The sequence below is a fragment of the Neodiprion pinetum genome, chromosome 5 (genome assembly GCF_021155775.2).
Source record: "Neodiprion pinetum isolate iyNeoPine1 chromosome 5, iyNeoPine1.2, whole genome shotgun sequence".
Lineage (NCBI taxonomy): Eukaryota > Metazoa > Arthropoda > Insecta > Hymenoptera > Diprionidae > Neodiprion > Neodiprion pinetum.
Window position 1 is genome coordinate 27,462,063 of NC_060236.1, and position 14,134 is coordinate 27,476,196.

Genomic DNA, 14,134 nt, shown 5'->3' on the forward strand with positions numbered 1-14,134 from the left:
TCATTGTTATTTTTTTTTTTTTTTTCCTTCCATATCGAAATTGTAAGTAATTCCATTCCAAATTTGCATCATGATTTCAACGATCGCTTTTATAGATTCTATCTGATTTCATGTGATATTCGCGATGTTTTAAAATGGCCTGAAATCACTCGAAATCCTCGCAAGTTTTACACCGTTTGAAATACACAGAGCCGTTGGATTGTAAAAACTTGAGGCAATAACGATGTTTCAAGCAAAAGTTTTCCTGCTGTTGTAACGTCAAAAATTCAAGAACAATCTATTTCATCCGTTGAGAAGAAAAACGTTTGTCTGTACAGCAAAAAGTAAATTGCAACCAATCGAATTGGTTTTCATAATTTATGCAAAATTATCAGTCACATGAAAAAATTGCCACGTCTTATCTATGCCCAATTCCGCATTCGAATCTATTCATTTTTTGCTTGTTTTCGGAGGGGATTGTAAATATCGATATTTTAATCTCAAAAAAATTTCAACGGATGAATCAAAGTATTAGAATCCCCGCCCATAAAAATTCTCGAATAATGGAACGAGCGAGGAGAAAATAACAGAGGGGAAACCTGCAGGAGCTAGGGTTCGAAAAATATGTGTGACGCGATAATGACGATAATTATAAGCCCCAGTGCAAAGTGGGCCGTATAAGGGAGTAGAAATTCCTGCAGTGTGTTCAGATCGTTTTTTAAGAAAAGTCAGATAAGACCGTCAGCGTGTGTATAAAATAAATGGGGGGAAGGGGCACAAAAAATATCGTTACCGGGATGAAATTGCAATGGAGTCTCTTAAGTTATATAATATGCGCATACTTAACCGACACGTCGAGTTAGCTACCGTATTAGACCAACTGTTACACAACCGCTTATATACTCATATGCCGATATGGCGCATCTCCCTCTTAATCTATTCTATTCTTACCTGCAACAAATTGGCTTTGGGAGGGACGCCTTGCTCGCTAATGGAACTTTTTCTGCCCCGTCTTCTCCGCGATCCCGAAACAGCGTTTCGCCCAGCGAACCAACGGAGCCAAAAACTTGGTTGTTCAAACCGCCAATTAGACACTCGTTGTCGATGATTAGATCTTCAGCGGGGAAACGGACGCGCCTGTATAATGGCGGCTAAGAAATTATCTTCGCGTTTTTACAAGTGTAAATTAAGTGCGTTAATTGCTCCGTGAAGGATATTATTCATGCTCGTTGAGCTCGACCAATGAATGAAGATATTCGCTTACAGTTGAAAATTTTCGCTGTAATATCTGCTCGCGGTTTAGTTAGGGGTTGGTTAGACGATCATCTATGCTTTTTATTAATTTTAAATGAAATACCTACAGATAAAATTGAACAATAAATAATCAAAATTAAAATAAAATTGAACAAATCTGCTACAGATTTTTTACTATTTTCTAGCGATATGAAGCGAAGCGTGTGTCGTGAAGATTGAGCTTCTAATTCCTTTTGCTCAAAAAATTCTTTACAACTTTTGACCCTTTTTTTTAATGTCCAAACACTGTAATAAAGAGCATATGATGTACGAGACTAGTGAAATACGATTTGAGACTTAGGCATTGAGTGTCGCAAAACCATTTTCGAAGTTCCCAACCTTACGAATCTGCATATATGGCATTATTTACATTCTTCCAAAAACAACCGTAACACCCGCTTCAAAAATGCCGGCCACTTTTCTAAACTCGGAATAAGAATAAATACGTAATAGCGCTCAAATGCGGTGAAGATTGTTTTTTTCGCTGTTCACTTCACTTACGTTGTATACATATATCGCGTTTGCAATTGTGCAAATTGTTTTCTGTCGAACGGAAGCTCGATGTAGGAAAATTGGGTAAAAAGAGTAAAGCAAACAGCTGATTGTTACGTATGTATACAACGTGAACTGCACATCCAGCGAAGGCAAATACAATTAACCTAAGAGGAAAGTTATAGTTGGTCAGCACCTGTACATTATACATATACGTGTTCCCATAATTCGACAATACGAAATACGGAGGAACATAAACCCCTGCAGCTGTTACGCATTGCACAATCTTTTCAGCGTTTTACGTATTGTTATTTACTTTTTTTTTTTTTCATTTTTTATATTCATTTTTGTGTTTTGTTTCGTCAACTCTAAATATTGTTTGCTATCACTTCCCTCGCTGGTTATTTACCGAGTCGTTTTTCCGCCGGCCATTGATTTCGGTGCATATCGCGTATACATTTTTACACTCCAGGTGTAAATAATTGTATGTACTTGTACATACACGTGTTGTATACACGTAACATCCGTGCGTTGTACACGCGTACACAGCAAGGTATGTCTACGCTTTTTCTTCCCGCTTATTTTCATACTTTCGCTGCAGGACTTTTTGCCGCTCTTCCCCGTAATCTTGTTTATCCACCATATCTCGAACAAACAGCGCGCTGCGTATTATGACTTGCGCAGTATATGACTGGCGATTCCAGCGTGCGTACCGTAATATGCTGCAGTATGTACAATAATATATATATATATATATATTTTTACAGCCGTCTAGTTTATACGTGCAGCCAACTTCGTAAAAATGTTGCCAACATGACAGGCAGAGTGACCAATTGTGGATCGCTGCTGCGCCGTGACTCGGCCGTTCTCAATACGCCAGAGTTTATGGTTGACCGTCACTTGTCAACCGGCCGATTCTAGGGAATTTCATCTTCTCGGTGAAAGTTTGCTTCAGGCTGCGAGCATGGTCAAAATTATTCGCTTATAACTTGAAAACTACTGAACCGATTTTGATTCTCATTTTTTTTCTGTGGGTAGATACAACGTATGGCCAGGTATTAGGTTATGTTTCGTTACAACCAGATCAATTGTTTTTGAGATGTAACGATATTTTGTAAGCCAAGTTGGAAAGGTATTACACAGTTTTGCGAACGATGACTAAACACTTACAGGTACCGGTTGGGTTAGGTTAGGTCAGCTCAGGTTAGGTTACCTATAAAAATTGCACACTCGTATGAACAATACTTTTCTCTTTTAGCCTGCCCGCTTGCATTATACCTAGATAATTGTCTAATGCGTCACCCTTCTTTTGCTCTTGTTTCAGGTCTGGTTTCAAAATCGTCGAGCCAAATGGCGACGGCAGGAGAAAATGGAAGCCGCTAGACTCGGCCTCACTGAATATCATCACGCCGCTGCCACCATGAGGTACGTACAAACTCGTTCTAAATGTATATAAATTAAATTCTGCTCGTAACAATATCAAAATCACATTCAGCGCAAACTTCGGCAGATTTAATGAATTTTCTTAAATATTTTAAAAACATTTTGGATCGCGTTGTTTGCGTCTGAATTTTTATCTTTTGCAACTCTCTCGTATAATAATTCGATTGGTTTGCTCATTTAAGTCCGTAATTATAATATGATTCTTAATAATTTAATTAATTTGAGAGTTTTCCTGTTCGAAAAAATTGACAAATTTCTAATCGGGAGAATATATTGAACTGAAAATCAAATTGTCGATACAAAAATTTTTCGTGGCCTTTCTGCAGTGACTCAATGTAATTTTTCATCGTTTCAAATGAAGTTTTTTAAATCACGCGAATTACGGAAAAATGTTGTCTCGATATATTCACAGTGACCATAAATCGCTGCCAAACGACTCGAAATATTTAACAACGTAGATTATTTCTATTTCCCGAAATCAAAGAGTTCAAAAAATGAATTAAATTTCTCATCGCAGTTATTCAACAAGCTCAAAATACTTCACTTTACTTTAAATTTATAAATATACCGAATTACAGGGTAATTTATATTACAATTCGCTGTTATTTCGATGTAACGAAAAAAAGAATACTCGAATCGTCGCGCATTGCTCGAGAAAAAAATAAATCCCCACAAGATGCGTTTACAATTGTAATCGACGCTTTTTAAAAAGTAAATAAACGTTTTCCTCGGAGTGCTCGAGGGTTATTAGATTGAGAAAACTTGCGCGTAGTTTATTTTATTTTTCTTCTCTTGTTCCAGAAACGTCGCCGGTTCCGGACTCGGCCTTCCGGGTGATCCGTGGCTACCAAATTCCCCGTGTATCTTACCGGCGCTTCCCGGCTTCCTGGCGGCGCCTCACGCCGGTTACTCCAGCTATTTAACATCCCCCAGACGCCTGCCGTCACCCCCGGAAACGGGCAGCATACTAAACACATTCCGAGGTATATAAAAAAAAATTTATACTGTCGTGTCGTTTTTAAGCGCAATACACGTTTTTGTGCAACCCTGAAAAAATCCTCTCTCCGTACGAAAAAGAGACAAAAATACGGGTGAATCACTGTAAGTTTCTAAAAAAAAAAAAAAACAAAAACAAAGAAAACAAGTTTTACATGTCGAGGGGTTGCAAACCGGCGTCCAAAGTGCGAATGTTGAATATTTTTATAGGTCTATCCTCGATGAGTGAGCTTAGCTTGCGCGCCTGTCAGTACAACTCCTTGTTGGCCGCCGAGTTACAGGACAGCGGCGGACGTTAAATGGAGGCCTGGGAGCCACGTGAGAGATCGACCTAGACGACGAGACCAACACAGAATGTCAACAATTAAACATTTAGAAAAAATCCCGGACGAACAATCCGACGTAAGCATTATGGTGAAAAATCATGCCGACCACGACGCGACGACCTGACGCTTATAATAAACGTATTTTTCATTAAAATCGTTCGGAACTACGTTCGGTAGAAAATTCTTCCGGTTTTGTTTTCAAACAAGATAAATTTATTTCAATATTAACGTATTGAATAATTCACATCTCGTGAGAGAGAGAAAACTTTATTCGATTCGATTGGAACTTATTTCAATTCATCAAATTTTTGTTTCTAGCTAGTAAATTTTCTAATGTGATTGTATTTTAGAATAGATCTTTTTTCTACCCATTGCTGCTCAGAATTAAAATTTCTTGCGCCAAAAACAAGGGCGTGCGAATTGCATTGACGTTTCTCGACTCTTCGTTGTAACTTGATTTCACGCCCCATTTAGTGCAGACCCCAAAATTCGACAGCGCGTTACATTCGGTCAGAATCGACCAAGAACCGACGAATTTCGTTGAAATTTCACGTTTGTACTGTAAATGTATTGTACATTATAATATCTCACGTGGCTCTCTGAGTTTCAGAATTTTTACTGTCGCTAAATATGTATATAGTAACGGACTGCATTCTCTTTCTTTATACTAGTTTATACATCAAAAGGACTGATAAAAATTCCTACGGAGGTTACATAAAATGATCCAAAATACAAATTAAAAAGAAAACAAAGAAATGTTACAGTAATTTCGAATTAATCCTCTCTTCTTCTCCGATTATATCTTGCATTCTTTCATTCTCTCTGCAACGAGCTTTCAAGATATTTCGTATAAGCAATTCCAAAACAAAAATCATCAAGGCTGAAACCATCACTGTGCATTTCCTTTCGTATAATACTTTCGTAAATTTACGTAAGCACGTTTATGACAGGAAATTTTTTAATTTAAAAATACCAATCTATAACAAGAAAGAAAATAAATATGCCAAAAACTGAACGTCAAAAAGTAAAAATCATTTCACACGCATAGTGGCGAGAAACACAAATTATGCCAGCTTAATCGCGCAAGGACCAGATAACAATACGTCGAATCAAAAGATTCGGAGGAAGCGCGTAATTTCTCTCGGAAAAACGGGGATAAGGTCACGGAATTTCGAACATGAAACATTGAGCATCCGCTCTGCGATAAATAATCTAGTACGTTATGCCACGAGTGCGGAAAGTATGCGATTTCCGATCGGTGTGAAGTTTGCAACGTGAGTCACAAAAATGCCAGTGCTGTAATCACACGAGTCAGATATCGCCCGTCCACACGTGTCACGCACGCTATTTCTTCCAACACCTGTGAAGGAAAGTTTGAGTTGAAAAGCAACGAAGAAAATTGAGGTTAGGTATCCGAGGTTCAATAGCACAACGCGTAATATCGAGTTGTTCGAAAGTACGCATGCGCCAAAGAAAGTCCCGGTTTGTAAAACACAGTATTTCAACCGTGCGCATGCGCCAACGAATTGTTTTACCGCACAGTTCGGAAATGGGGCAATTTACGCATTGAAAATTGAACTTTCCAAGCAGGTGTTGAAGGAAAAAAAAAAAAAAAAACCCCACTCATCTCTGATGTAACCGTCTCGAAAATACAAACGGGATAAATATCAGCGTCGTAATTTCTGATCCCATTTTTTTCACGGTCGATTGTAATTCTTGTGTCGCAGACATGAGACCGCCGAACGGTGGCCTCTCGTCACTGGGAGGCGGTGGAGGCAGCGATGGCGGGTCTTCGTCGTCGGTCGGAGGAGGTGGAAACGGAAGAGGAAGCGGCGAGCAGCCGGGACTTTCGGTCAGTCCAACGGGAACCGATCAGAGGACGTCGAGTATCCAAGCGTTGAGGATGCGGGCCAAAGAGTACGAGGACAACATCTCCAAGAATCTCCAGATGGTCTGAGAAGTGGAGACGAAGGCCCAAAGCTCTTATTTTCGTTAATGAATTTCACTCACCTTCGGGCCAAAAGCGGAGGAAAAATGGCGGTATTAACGAGGATGACGACGAGCGGATGGAGAAGAAGACGGAGGAGAGTTAGTCGATCGGAAAGTAAGATTCTTGGGGAAATTAAATAAAATGTGACCCAATGATGCAGGTGTTACATCCCTTCGAGACTTTTGCTGATTCTCTGATCACCTTGTGTAATTGAATTTTCATGGTTAATTATATATCGATGCTGCGTGTTGTGATTGATTGAGACAGACAATACGTGTGCGTGAGTATATGGCGGTTTTTAAGCGATATTTACACTTCACCGATAGCAAGCGGGGATCCTAGTCAACTCGTCAACTGGAGACGTAATGATAAATAATAATCATCGTAATCGTATTATTAACAATATAGTGATAACGGTATAAATGATAATAATAATAGTAATAGTTACGGTATTCGTACGTCGGTGCAGATAATAATAATACTGGCAAAATAAGTAAGTAAGTAAATAAATAAATGAATAAGTAAATGAGTAATCGAGAAGAAGAGAAATCAAACGAGACACTATTGAAATAAGAAAGAAGATTGATTGATTTCCGGTTGCAGTTTCCAAAAGAAAAGAAAAAAAAAACAAAGTAACGAATGAATTGCCGAAATCGGTACCCATTTATTTTTCGTTCCCGTGAAAGGACAATTTTCAATCACGCTTAAGGGGGATGAGAAACGTCGTTGAACCGCAAGACCGGCGATCAAAAATTCAGGTATCCATTGTGAGTTTAGGGCGAGATTGAAAACGTTGTAAGGAAAGAAGAAAAAGAGAAGTGTTGAAAATTAACTACGATTAAAAGTGTCCGTGTAAGTGACGCTGTAATGTTGTATTGAAATTGACCTTTTTTGTACATACCGAGGGACTACCGGGTAATATTTACTGAAATTCAGAGAAGAAAAAATAAGAATAATAAGAAGAAAAAAACAGCACGGGGAAAAAAGTATCTGAATATCTGTCATACGATAAATCAATCGATCGGAAGGATCGGTAATTCCTTTCCTCTGTTTTTTAATCTTTTCTATTTTTCTCGCTTCATCATATAACGTGCATATAAGTGCGCAGTAAATGAATTACTCTTACGCGATGCTTCGAGAATGCAGTGTATAAATATTAGTATTGCGACGATTCTACATGAACATATACATATATAAATATACATATGTAAAGTTTAAAAAATCGGTATATATACATATATATACAATATATTGCATATAGATATTACATATTTAGAAATAAATTAAGCCACGTGTATGAAAGATTTTTGTGAGCCAAGCGATTGGTGTCGTATTTACGTATAAAGTAATATCTAGATACGTATGAATGCGAGGTCGTCGAGGAAGGTGACGAGAAGTCGAGGATTCGATAAATTGATCAACTGGGAGAACGAAAGATGAAGGAACAAACAGAAGCGATAAAGCGTATAAATATGCAAGAGGTATGTAATAGGCAAAACGTAAAATATATATATATATATTATATGCATGTACGACGATGATGCTCGTAAGATAATAAGCGGGATAATAATAATAATAAATAAAATTCGATGTACATATATAATGAAAATGAAAGTGAAAAAAAAAAAAAAAAAAAACAGCAACAACAATTCTCTTCTCCGTCACATGTCGCAATCGATAAAAATCCGTGATCAATTTAAACCGGTAACGGTAACGTCGGCACGATATAAATAGTTCGCTGCGATCAAATGTCCGAGAAAATTTTTGAGCCACGCGGCAAAACATTGCGCGTGGAATAAAAAGAAATATATACGACTAAAAAACGTTAATATGAAATTTTCCCGTCAAGGCAGATGTTTTTCGTTTCTTTTTCATCATTCGTTACTCTGTTTATTTCCTTTTTCTCTTTTGATTAAACTTTGACACTGTCTGAAAGACTGCCGACTTCCGGTTGGGCATTTGCATTAACGGTATACGAATTTGGATATAAGAGGGGTTTAGAAAAAAAAAAAATTAGAGAAAGTGAAAGGCGGAACCGTGGTTATATTCTCCAGTTTTCCAGGGAATAAGGAGAGCGGCGTTTAGTTTGTTAACGAATTAGCATGTCAAAGAGTCGTTTTAATCAACCTTCAATTAATTTCTTCAACCGTCACAAGGTATATAAAGTGGAGTCGGGGCATCTAATTATATGGTTTCCTTTCGGTTTAATTAAAATTCGGCATATCTTTAGAAAGCGAAATCCACTCTCTCTCTCTCTCTTTCTCCTTCCCTCTCTCACTCTCTCTCTCTCTCTCTACGAAATTGGTTTCCTAATTTTGGCCGACGCGCTTATATAAAATCGAGAGAAGCGAATAATTTAGAACAGAGTGAAACGGAAAAACCCGGCCCTTTCCGTTATTTCACGACTCTCGAATCTTTCGAATCTTTTTCCCCTCCGATCCCCTGATTCTAATATGAAAAACCTGCAGGTACACGAATCAAAGAAAAAAAAAAAAATGAAGTGCTCGAAGCAACTATTCAAATTTCAATCATAGATAAGCCTACGAGATAATTTGTCTGCTATTATACATGCACGTTTGTAACTTGAATCAATGAGGTTTTTTTTTCTCACTCTTTTTCGTTCAATTAAACCTCCTATTCAAAAGCCGTCATGAAATATTTATCATCAGGTTCATATACGCAACTGAAAATAATGCTTTTTTCCGAGCTTCATTTTTCTATGGGAAAAGAAGGGAAAAAAGGAGAGCGTGGAAATATTGAAAATGAAATTCCGCAACGAGAAGTAACTAATTACAGGTTAAATCGCGCTTGGCAGCGGTTTCCGCGAGGTCATCGATGGGCGCGTATTGGTCTTGGGAGTTAAAGTGTCGAATTTCCGAATTTCCAGCTCCGCTCGCATGGTTAGGTTCGACAAACACGAATTACCATTTTATTGGGTGAGTTCTAGCACTCTCTTACGCCCCCGCCGCCCTCCCCTTTTCCCATCCGCGAACGACGCCTCGATTGGAATACCTAATCGACACCCGAAATCGACCATTGTTTCCCCCTCGTGAAAGCCGGCTCGATTTCCTCATCCTTCGCACCCGCAGTTTAGACGCGAACGCTGATCGCAGGAATGCTGTTCGGCCTGTGATAGAAAAGAAGAAATAAAATTAAAAGAAAAATCTGTACGAAAATTTCCTCTACGCTCTGGGTAAAAAATTCTTTTGCATTTATTTCGAGCGAAAATATTTTATTTTAATATGAATCCGTTGAATCATTACTATTTGTTGGATAAAAATTAGTTGAGCCCAGTTCATTTTTCTTCCGAACAAGCCAAGATTCTCATAGATTTATTGTGTGCGAATAGATTTCTTTTTCGTGTGTCTGATTTTGAGTGAAGAAATCCGGATTTCAGATCTCGGAGGTTGAATTTTTTAGAAATGTTTTTTTTTTATCTGTCGTTTCAAAAACGAATTCAGGACGAAGTTACAACTTCGGTGATTCTCATAAAAACGTCTTGTTCTAATTATAATTACAAGATTGAATTGTAATGGTAAATTCTTATTTCAAGTGATTGTACCTAACCAAGCGGATCAGGAATTACGTAGAATCTCAAGGTTTAACAATTTTAAAATTGATTTATAAAATCTTTTCTGCGCAATGTATAGGGTTTTACCTGAACTTTTCAAACCTTTCGCGTCTGATTTTTCAGACGATTTTAAATATCTGTTATTGGCACGGGAAGTTTCGCAAATAATCAACGATTATACACTTGAAAGATAGTAGTTTCGGCGCTATTTTAGGCTTCGAAATTTGGCAAATTGTGCAATACCTAATTGTTTAATAGCACTTATTTGACACGAAACGAGGTCTTTCAGCACTTTTCACAAGCTAACAGCGAAACCGTTTGTACAATATTGACAAAATTCGGTAGACGTCCCATTCCGATAGCCACTTTTAGCTTTTCGTATCACATAACGGAGCAAATTCATAACGAAGTGAAAGTACAGGATTATCGGGAATTTCGCATCCTGCTCAAGATTTTTGAACGTACGATCCAGAGATAAAGACAAAGCCAGTGTCTAACCTCACTGCAAAAGTAGACGTAAAAATCAAGAACGTAACGGTGATCGACACCTCGATTAATACGTTGTTAAAATTTGACCGTAATTTGTAAACAATTTCACCTTTGCCGCGGTGTTCAATCGGTTCTTTTGGTTCCCTCGTAAAGGGGGTGAGGGGGAAAAGTGGTACTGCAGAGTGACGCGAGACGTTGCGATTCGAAAGAGGCTCTTAACGTAATATCGTAAATGGGTTCCCGGAGTCTCGCTGCACGGGCCGAAATTGGCAAAGAATCCCGGGATTATTGAATTTGTTTAGGAGGCCGGAGCCCGGAGGCAAAGAACGACGTGGCGCGCCTGAGCGGAGAGAACGAGTCAGTGCAGAGAGACGAGTATCTGGCAGGGGTTGACCCCGTGTTTTATATTGCGAAGCCAGCCTCCCTCCTTCGATCCTCTTCCTTATTGCTCCCTCCGAACCCTCGCAGGAACCTGGGAGAAGAAATCCTCGGGATAAGAGTCGGAGGAGATCTCGTCCAGTGTCTCCTTAAATTCATTTTATCAATACGAAAACGTCACTTCGACTTGAATTTATTGTTGCCGAACAAAACTTATTCATCGAGATTTAAACGGAATTTGGGTTACAATTTTTCTCGTCGAAATTGGCCCTGATGCGTTTTTATAACTCTTTTTATTTTGCATAAATTTGATATCTTTTTATCAAATCAAATTATACTTTCGGAAATTATGTTTCGTTACGTCTGCTCTGTCAAGAGATATGAGAAATGAAAAGTTTGCACACAGTTTTTTTTTTTTTTTTCTACACTCGAAGGAGAAAAATTGGCCTTATTTTTTATTTTTTTCGTTATTGTTACGCGCAGACCTTGTTATTTATTTAATTGAAAATTATGGCACAGACTAATCGAGCAAGTTTTCCGACAGGTGAATGGTTGTGATAATATTCATCATATGAGAGGAGAAGTTGGAAGAAGCATATTATGTACTATCATCGGTGCAGAATTTACAGTAGGTAAAAAGTCAATTACTTACATCTTTGTTGAAAAAAATAATCGGCAAAATTTCTAACAAATTACCCCTTTGAGTCACACATCGTTGTGCCGACACGACTTTTACAACAAGATAGTATTCCATGATTTTTGGGGTCACTGATTACGAATCTGGAATCAGATTTCAAAATTTCAAAATGGCGGGTCCAACATGGTGGACGAAAATTTCACATTTGATCGAATATATGCGGTCAAAAAACTCTATGCAGGAGTTTTCGGAGTCGCTGATTGGATTCGCCGTACGAAATTTTCAAAATCAGATTTCAGATTCGTAATCAGCGACCCCAGGAAACGATGGACAGAGTTTTTTCTCCGGATACGATGGGATTTGAAATTTTCGTCCGCCATATTGAATCCGCCAGCTTGAATTTTTAAAACTTATAATTTTTGTAAAACACGTACCTATACGTGTAGAGGCATAACTTTCTCGGAAATTAATTATTCCTTCAATTTTCATGATTTTCTTCAATAAATTTGTTTCTAACAATAACAATTTACATTATATCGCGACAATTACTCTCGAGTATTGAAAATCTATTGGTATACTATCAGAGATAGGATAAAACTGCAAAGAAATATGTTAGAAAGTTCTGTAAATATAAAAGAAATAGATATAAAATAGGTGGTAAGAGTACTTAAAAGGTTAACAAAGTACAATTTGTTAAAAAACCGACTGGATTTATCTGATTTTGCAACCAAATCTCGCTCTCTCGCATTAGTAAATCCCCCAAAAACCAAAAATATTTCCCTGTACGCATTCAGTAACATTTGTCTGTTAAATTATATATATATATATATGCATCACTATGACCATAAATAAATTGAGTAAACAGTCACGGTGCGCGATGTAATAAATGCACAATAAAATATAATATACGCTACACGCGCATGGAGCAAAGTTTTTCGGTTAACACTACGCGGGCTTTGAAATGCAAATTCAAAGGCAAACCCTTTGGCCCTTTGTCCAAAACGAGGCAATTACTGTCAAAAACAATCCTAGTCTGTTTGCACGGCTCTCATTTACCGCGCTCAGCATCTCTTCCCTCTTTTTCCGTTCTCCGAGAGCGAGAGAAAGATAAAGAGAAAGAGAGAGAGAGAGAGAGAGAGAGAGAGAGAGAGAGAGAGAGAGAGAGAGAGAGAAAGAGATGGATGAACAACGTATACGCAGGTTTTCTCCGTCCATTTTTTTATCCATCCGTTTTTCCATGCGTCAAACTATAATTAATTAACGTATATTATATTTATTCCAGACACATAATTTGTTTATTCCGAAATTCTGTACTGGTAGCGAATTTTTCAGCAACAAAAATGATATGATGATAAAATAAAAATCAGCTGATACATTATCCGAAAACTTTTTTTTTGTCGTCGTGAAAGTGTTATAACTGAGAAGAAATTGATCGTTAGGCATTTTCTGTTGTGTATCAATTTCGAATTTCACTTTTTTCTCTCTCCTTTTTCATGCGTATATAATTTAACGCTGCAGGGTTTAATATGGGAATGCGATAGGGTTGTCACAGAGGCGTGTAACGCGGGGATGATATATAACGTATCCTCGGCGGGACTTCAAAGAGTAGCGAAATCAATCGCTGGCCGCTATTCCGGGTTGGTGAATTTGCGACCACCAGTAATTAAATTACACTCCAATCAACCCCCCTGATCAACGCAGGATTGGTACCGTAATTGATTGCTTATTACTAATTATTAGTTTGAATCGTTTATACACACATATGCCTAACTATACATATATTTACGTCCGACGAATCATTGGATGGATGGAATTAATTATTATCGCATATATAGTATTTACAATGACGATCGTGCGCAATGTTATAATCTTATGTCGAAGGATTTACCAAACTGGTGAACAACAATCTTCTGGGGAAATAATAGAATGATGAATTTTAATGGAAAAAAAAGAAACAGACTGCACTGAGAGAAATTTTTAGTTCCGGTTACCGCTCGGTCCTTGACTATTTTCATTTTTTTTCCCACAATCTAAAAATATTGTTCTAGGTACAAAATGAAACTTAGTCTTCTAGCTCTTACCGGAAAGTCTGGTATCCGTTGCTATTCTTTCTCATTACGATCACTGTTGCTATATTTTCTTGCAACTGTTGCGAAAATTTAAAGCTTGTGCAACAATAAATTGACGTTAAAGCCTTGTTTAACTAAAAAAGTAGAGTAAACCGAAGAAACCGATTTTGCGTTGCGATTAGCAAAAACGAATCGACAATAGCGCAAAATGGTTAGGCGTACCTCGTTTTTCGTAATTCCAACAATATTCAAACAGTTTTTTTAACGATACCCGGCTTACTGAATTTTTCTAGTTACTATAACAAATGAAATTTCTCACAGTGTATAAATGTTCGTTCAAAATCTATACGATCGAAAAAATATCTACAACACATTCGGACTTCTGCAAACGTCCCTTATTTCGATAATTGATCTCCGTTTCAATTTCCATTTTTTTATTTGTACATACTTTTATTTTTCACTTTGATTTCA

The 14,134-nt window shown here is 37.7% G+C and overlaps 1 protein-coding gene across 2 annotated transcripts in view; it reads left to right on the forward strand.

Annotated features, from left to right (window-relative positions):
- LOC124219473 (retinal homeobox protein Rx1) overlaps positions 1–7,187 on the forward strand; it is a 33,480-nt gene extending 26,293 nt beyond the window's left edge. Inside the window, exons 3-6 of one of the 2 annotated variants that reach the window (XR_006883401.2) lie at positions 3,089–3,189; positions 4,009–4,190; positions 4,414–4,605; positions 6,257–6,374. Coding sequence is in view for 1 of the 2 variants with exons in the window: in XM_046627063.2 (XP_046483019.1) it covers positions 3,089–3,189; positions 4,009–4,190; positions 6,257–6,486 (513 nt within the window). In the remaining variant the exon portion in view is untranslated. Of the gene's footprint in view, positions 1–3,088; positions 3,190–4,008; positions 4,191–4,413; positions 4,606–6,256 lie in introns of both variants that reach the window. The other variant, XM_046627063.2, reaches the window with a different exon arrangement.
- Positions 7,188–14,134: the final 6,947 nt, after the last annotated feature.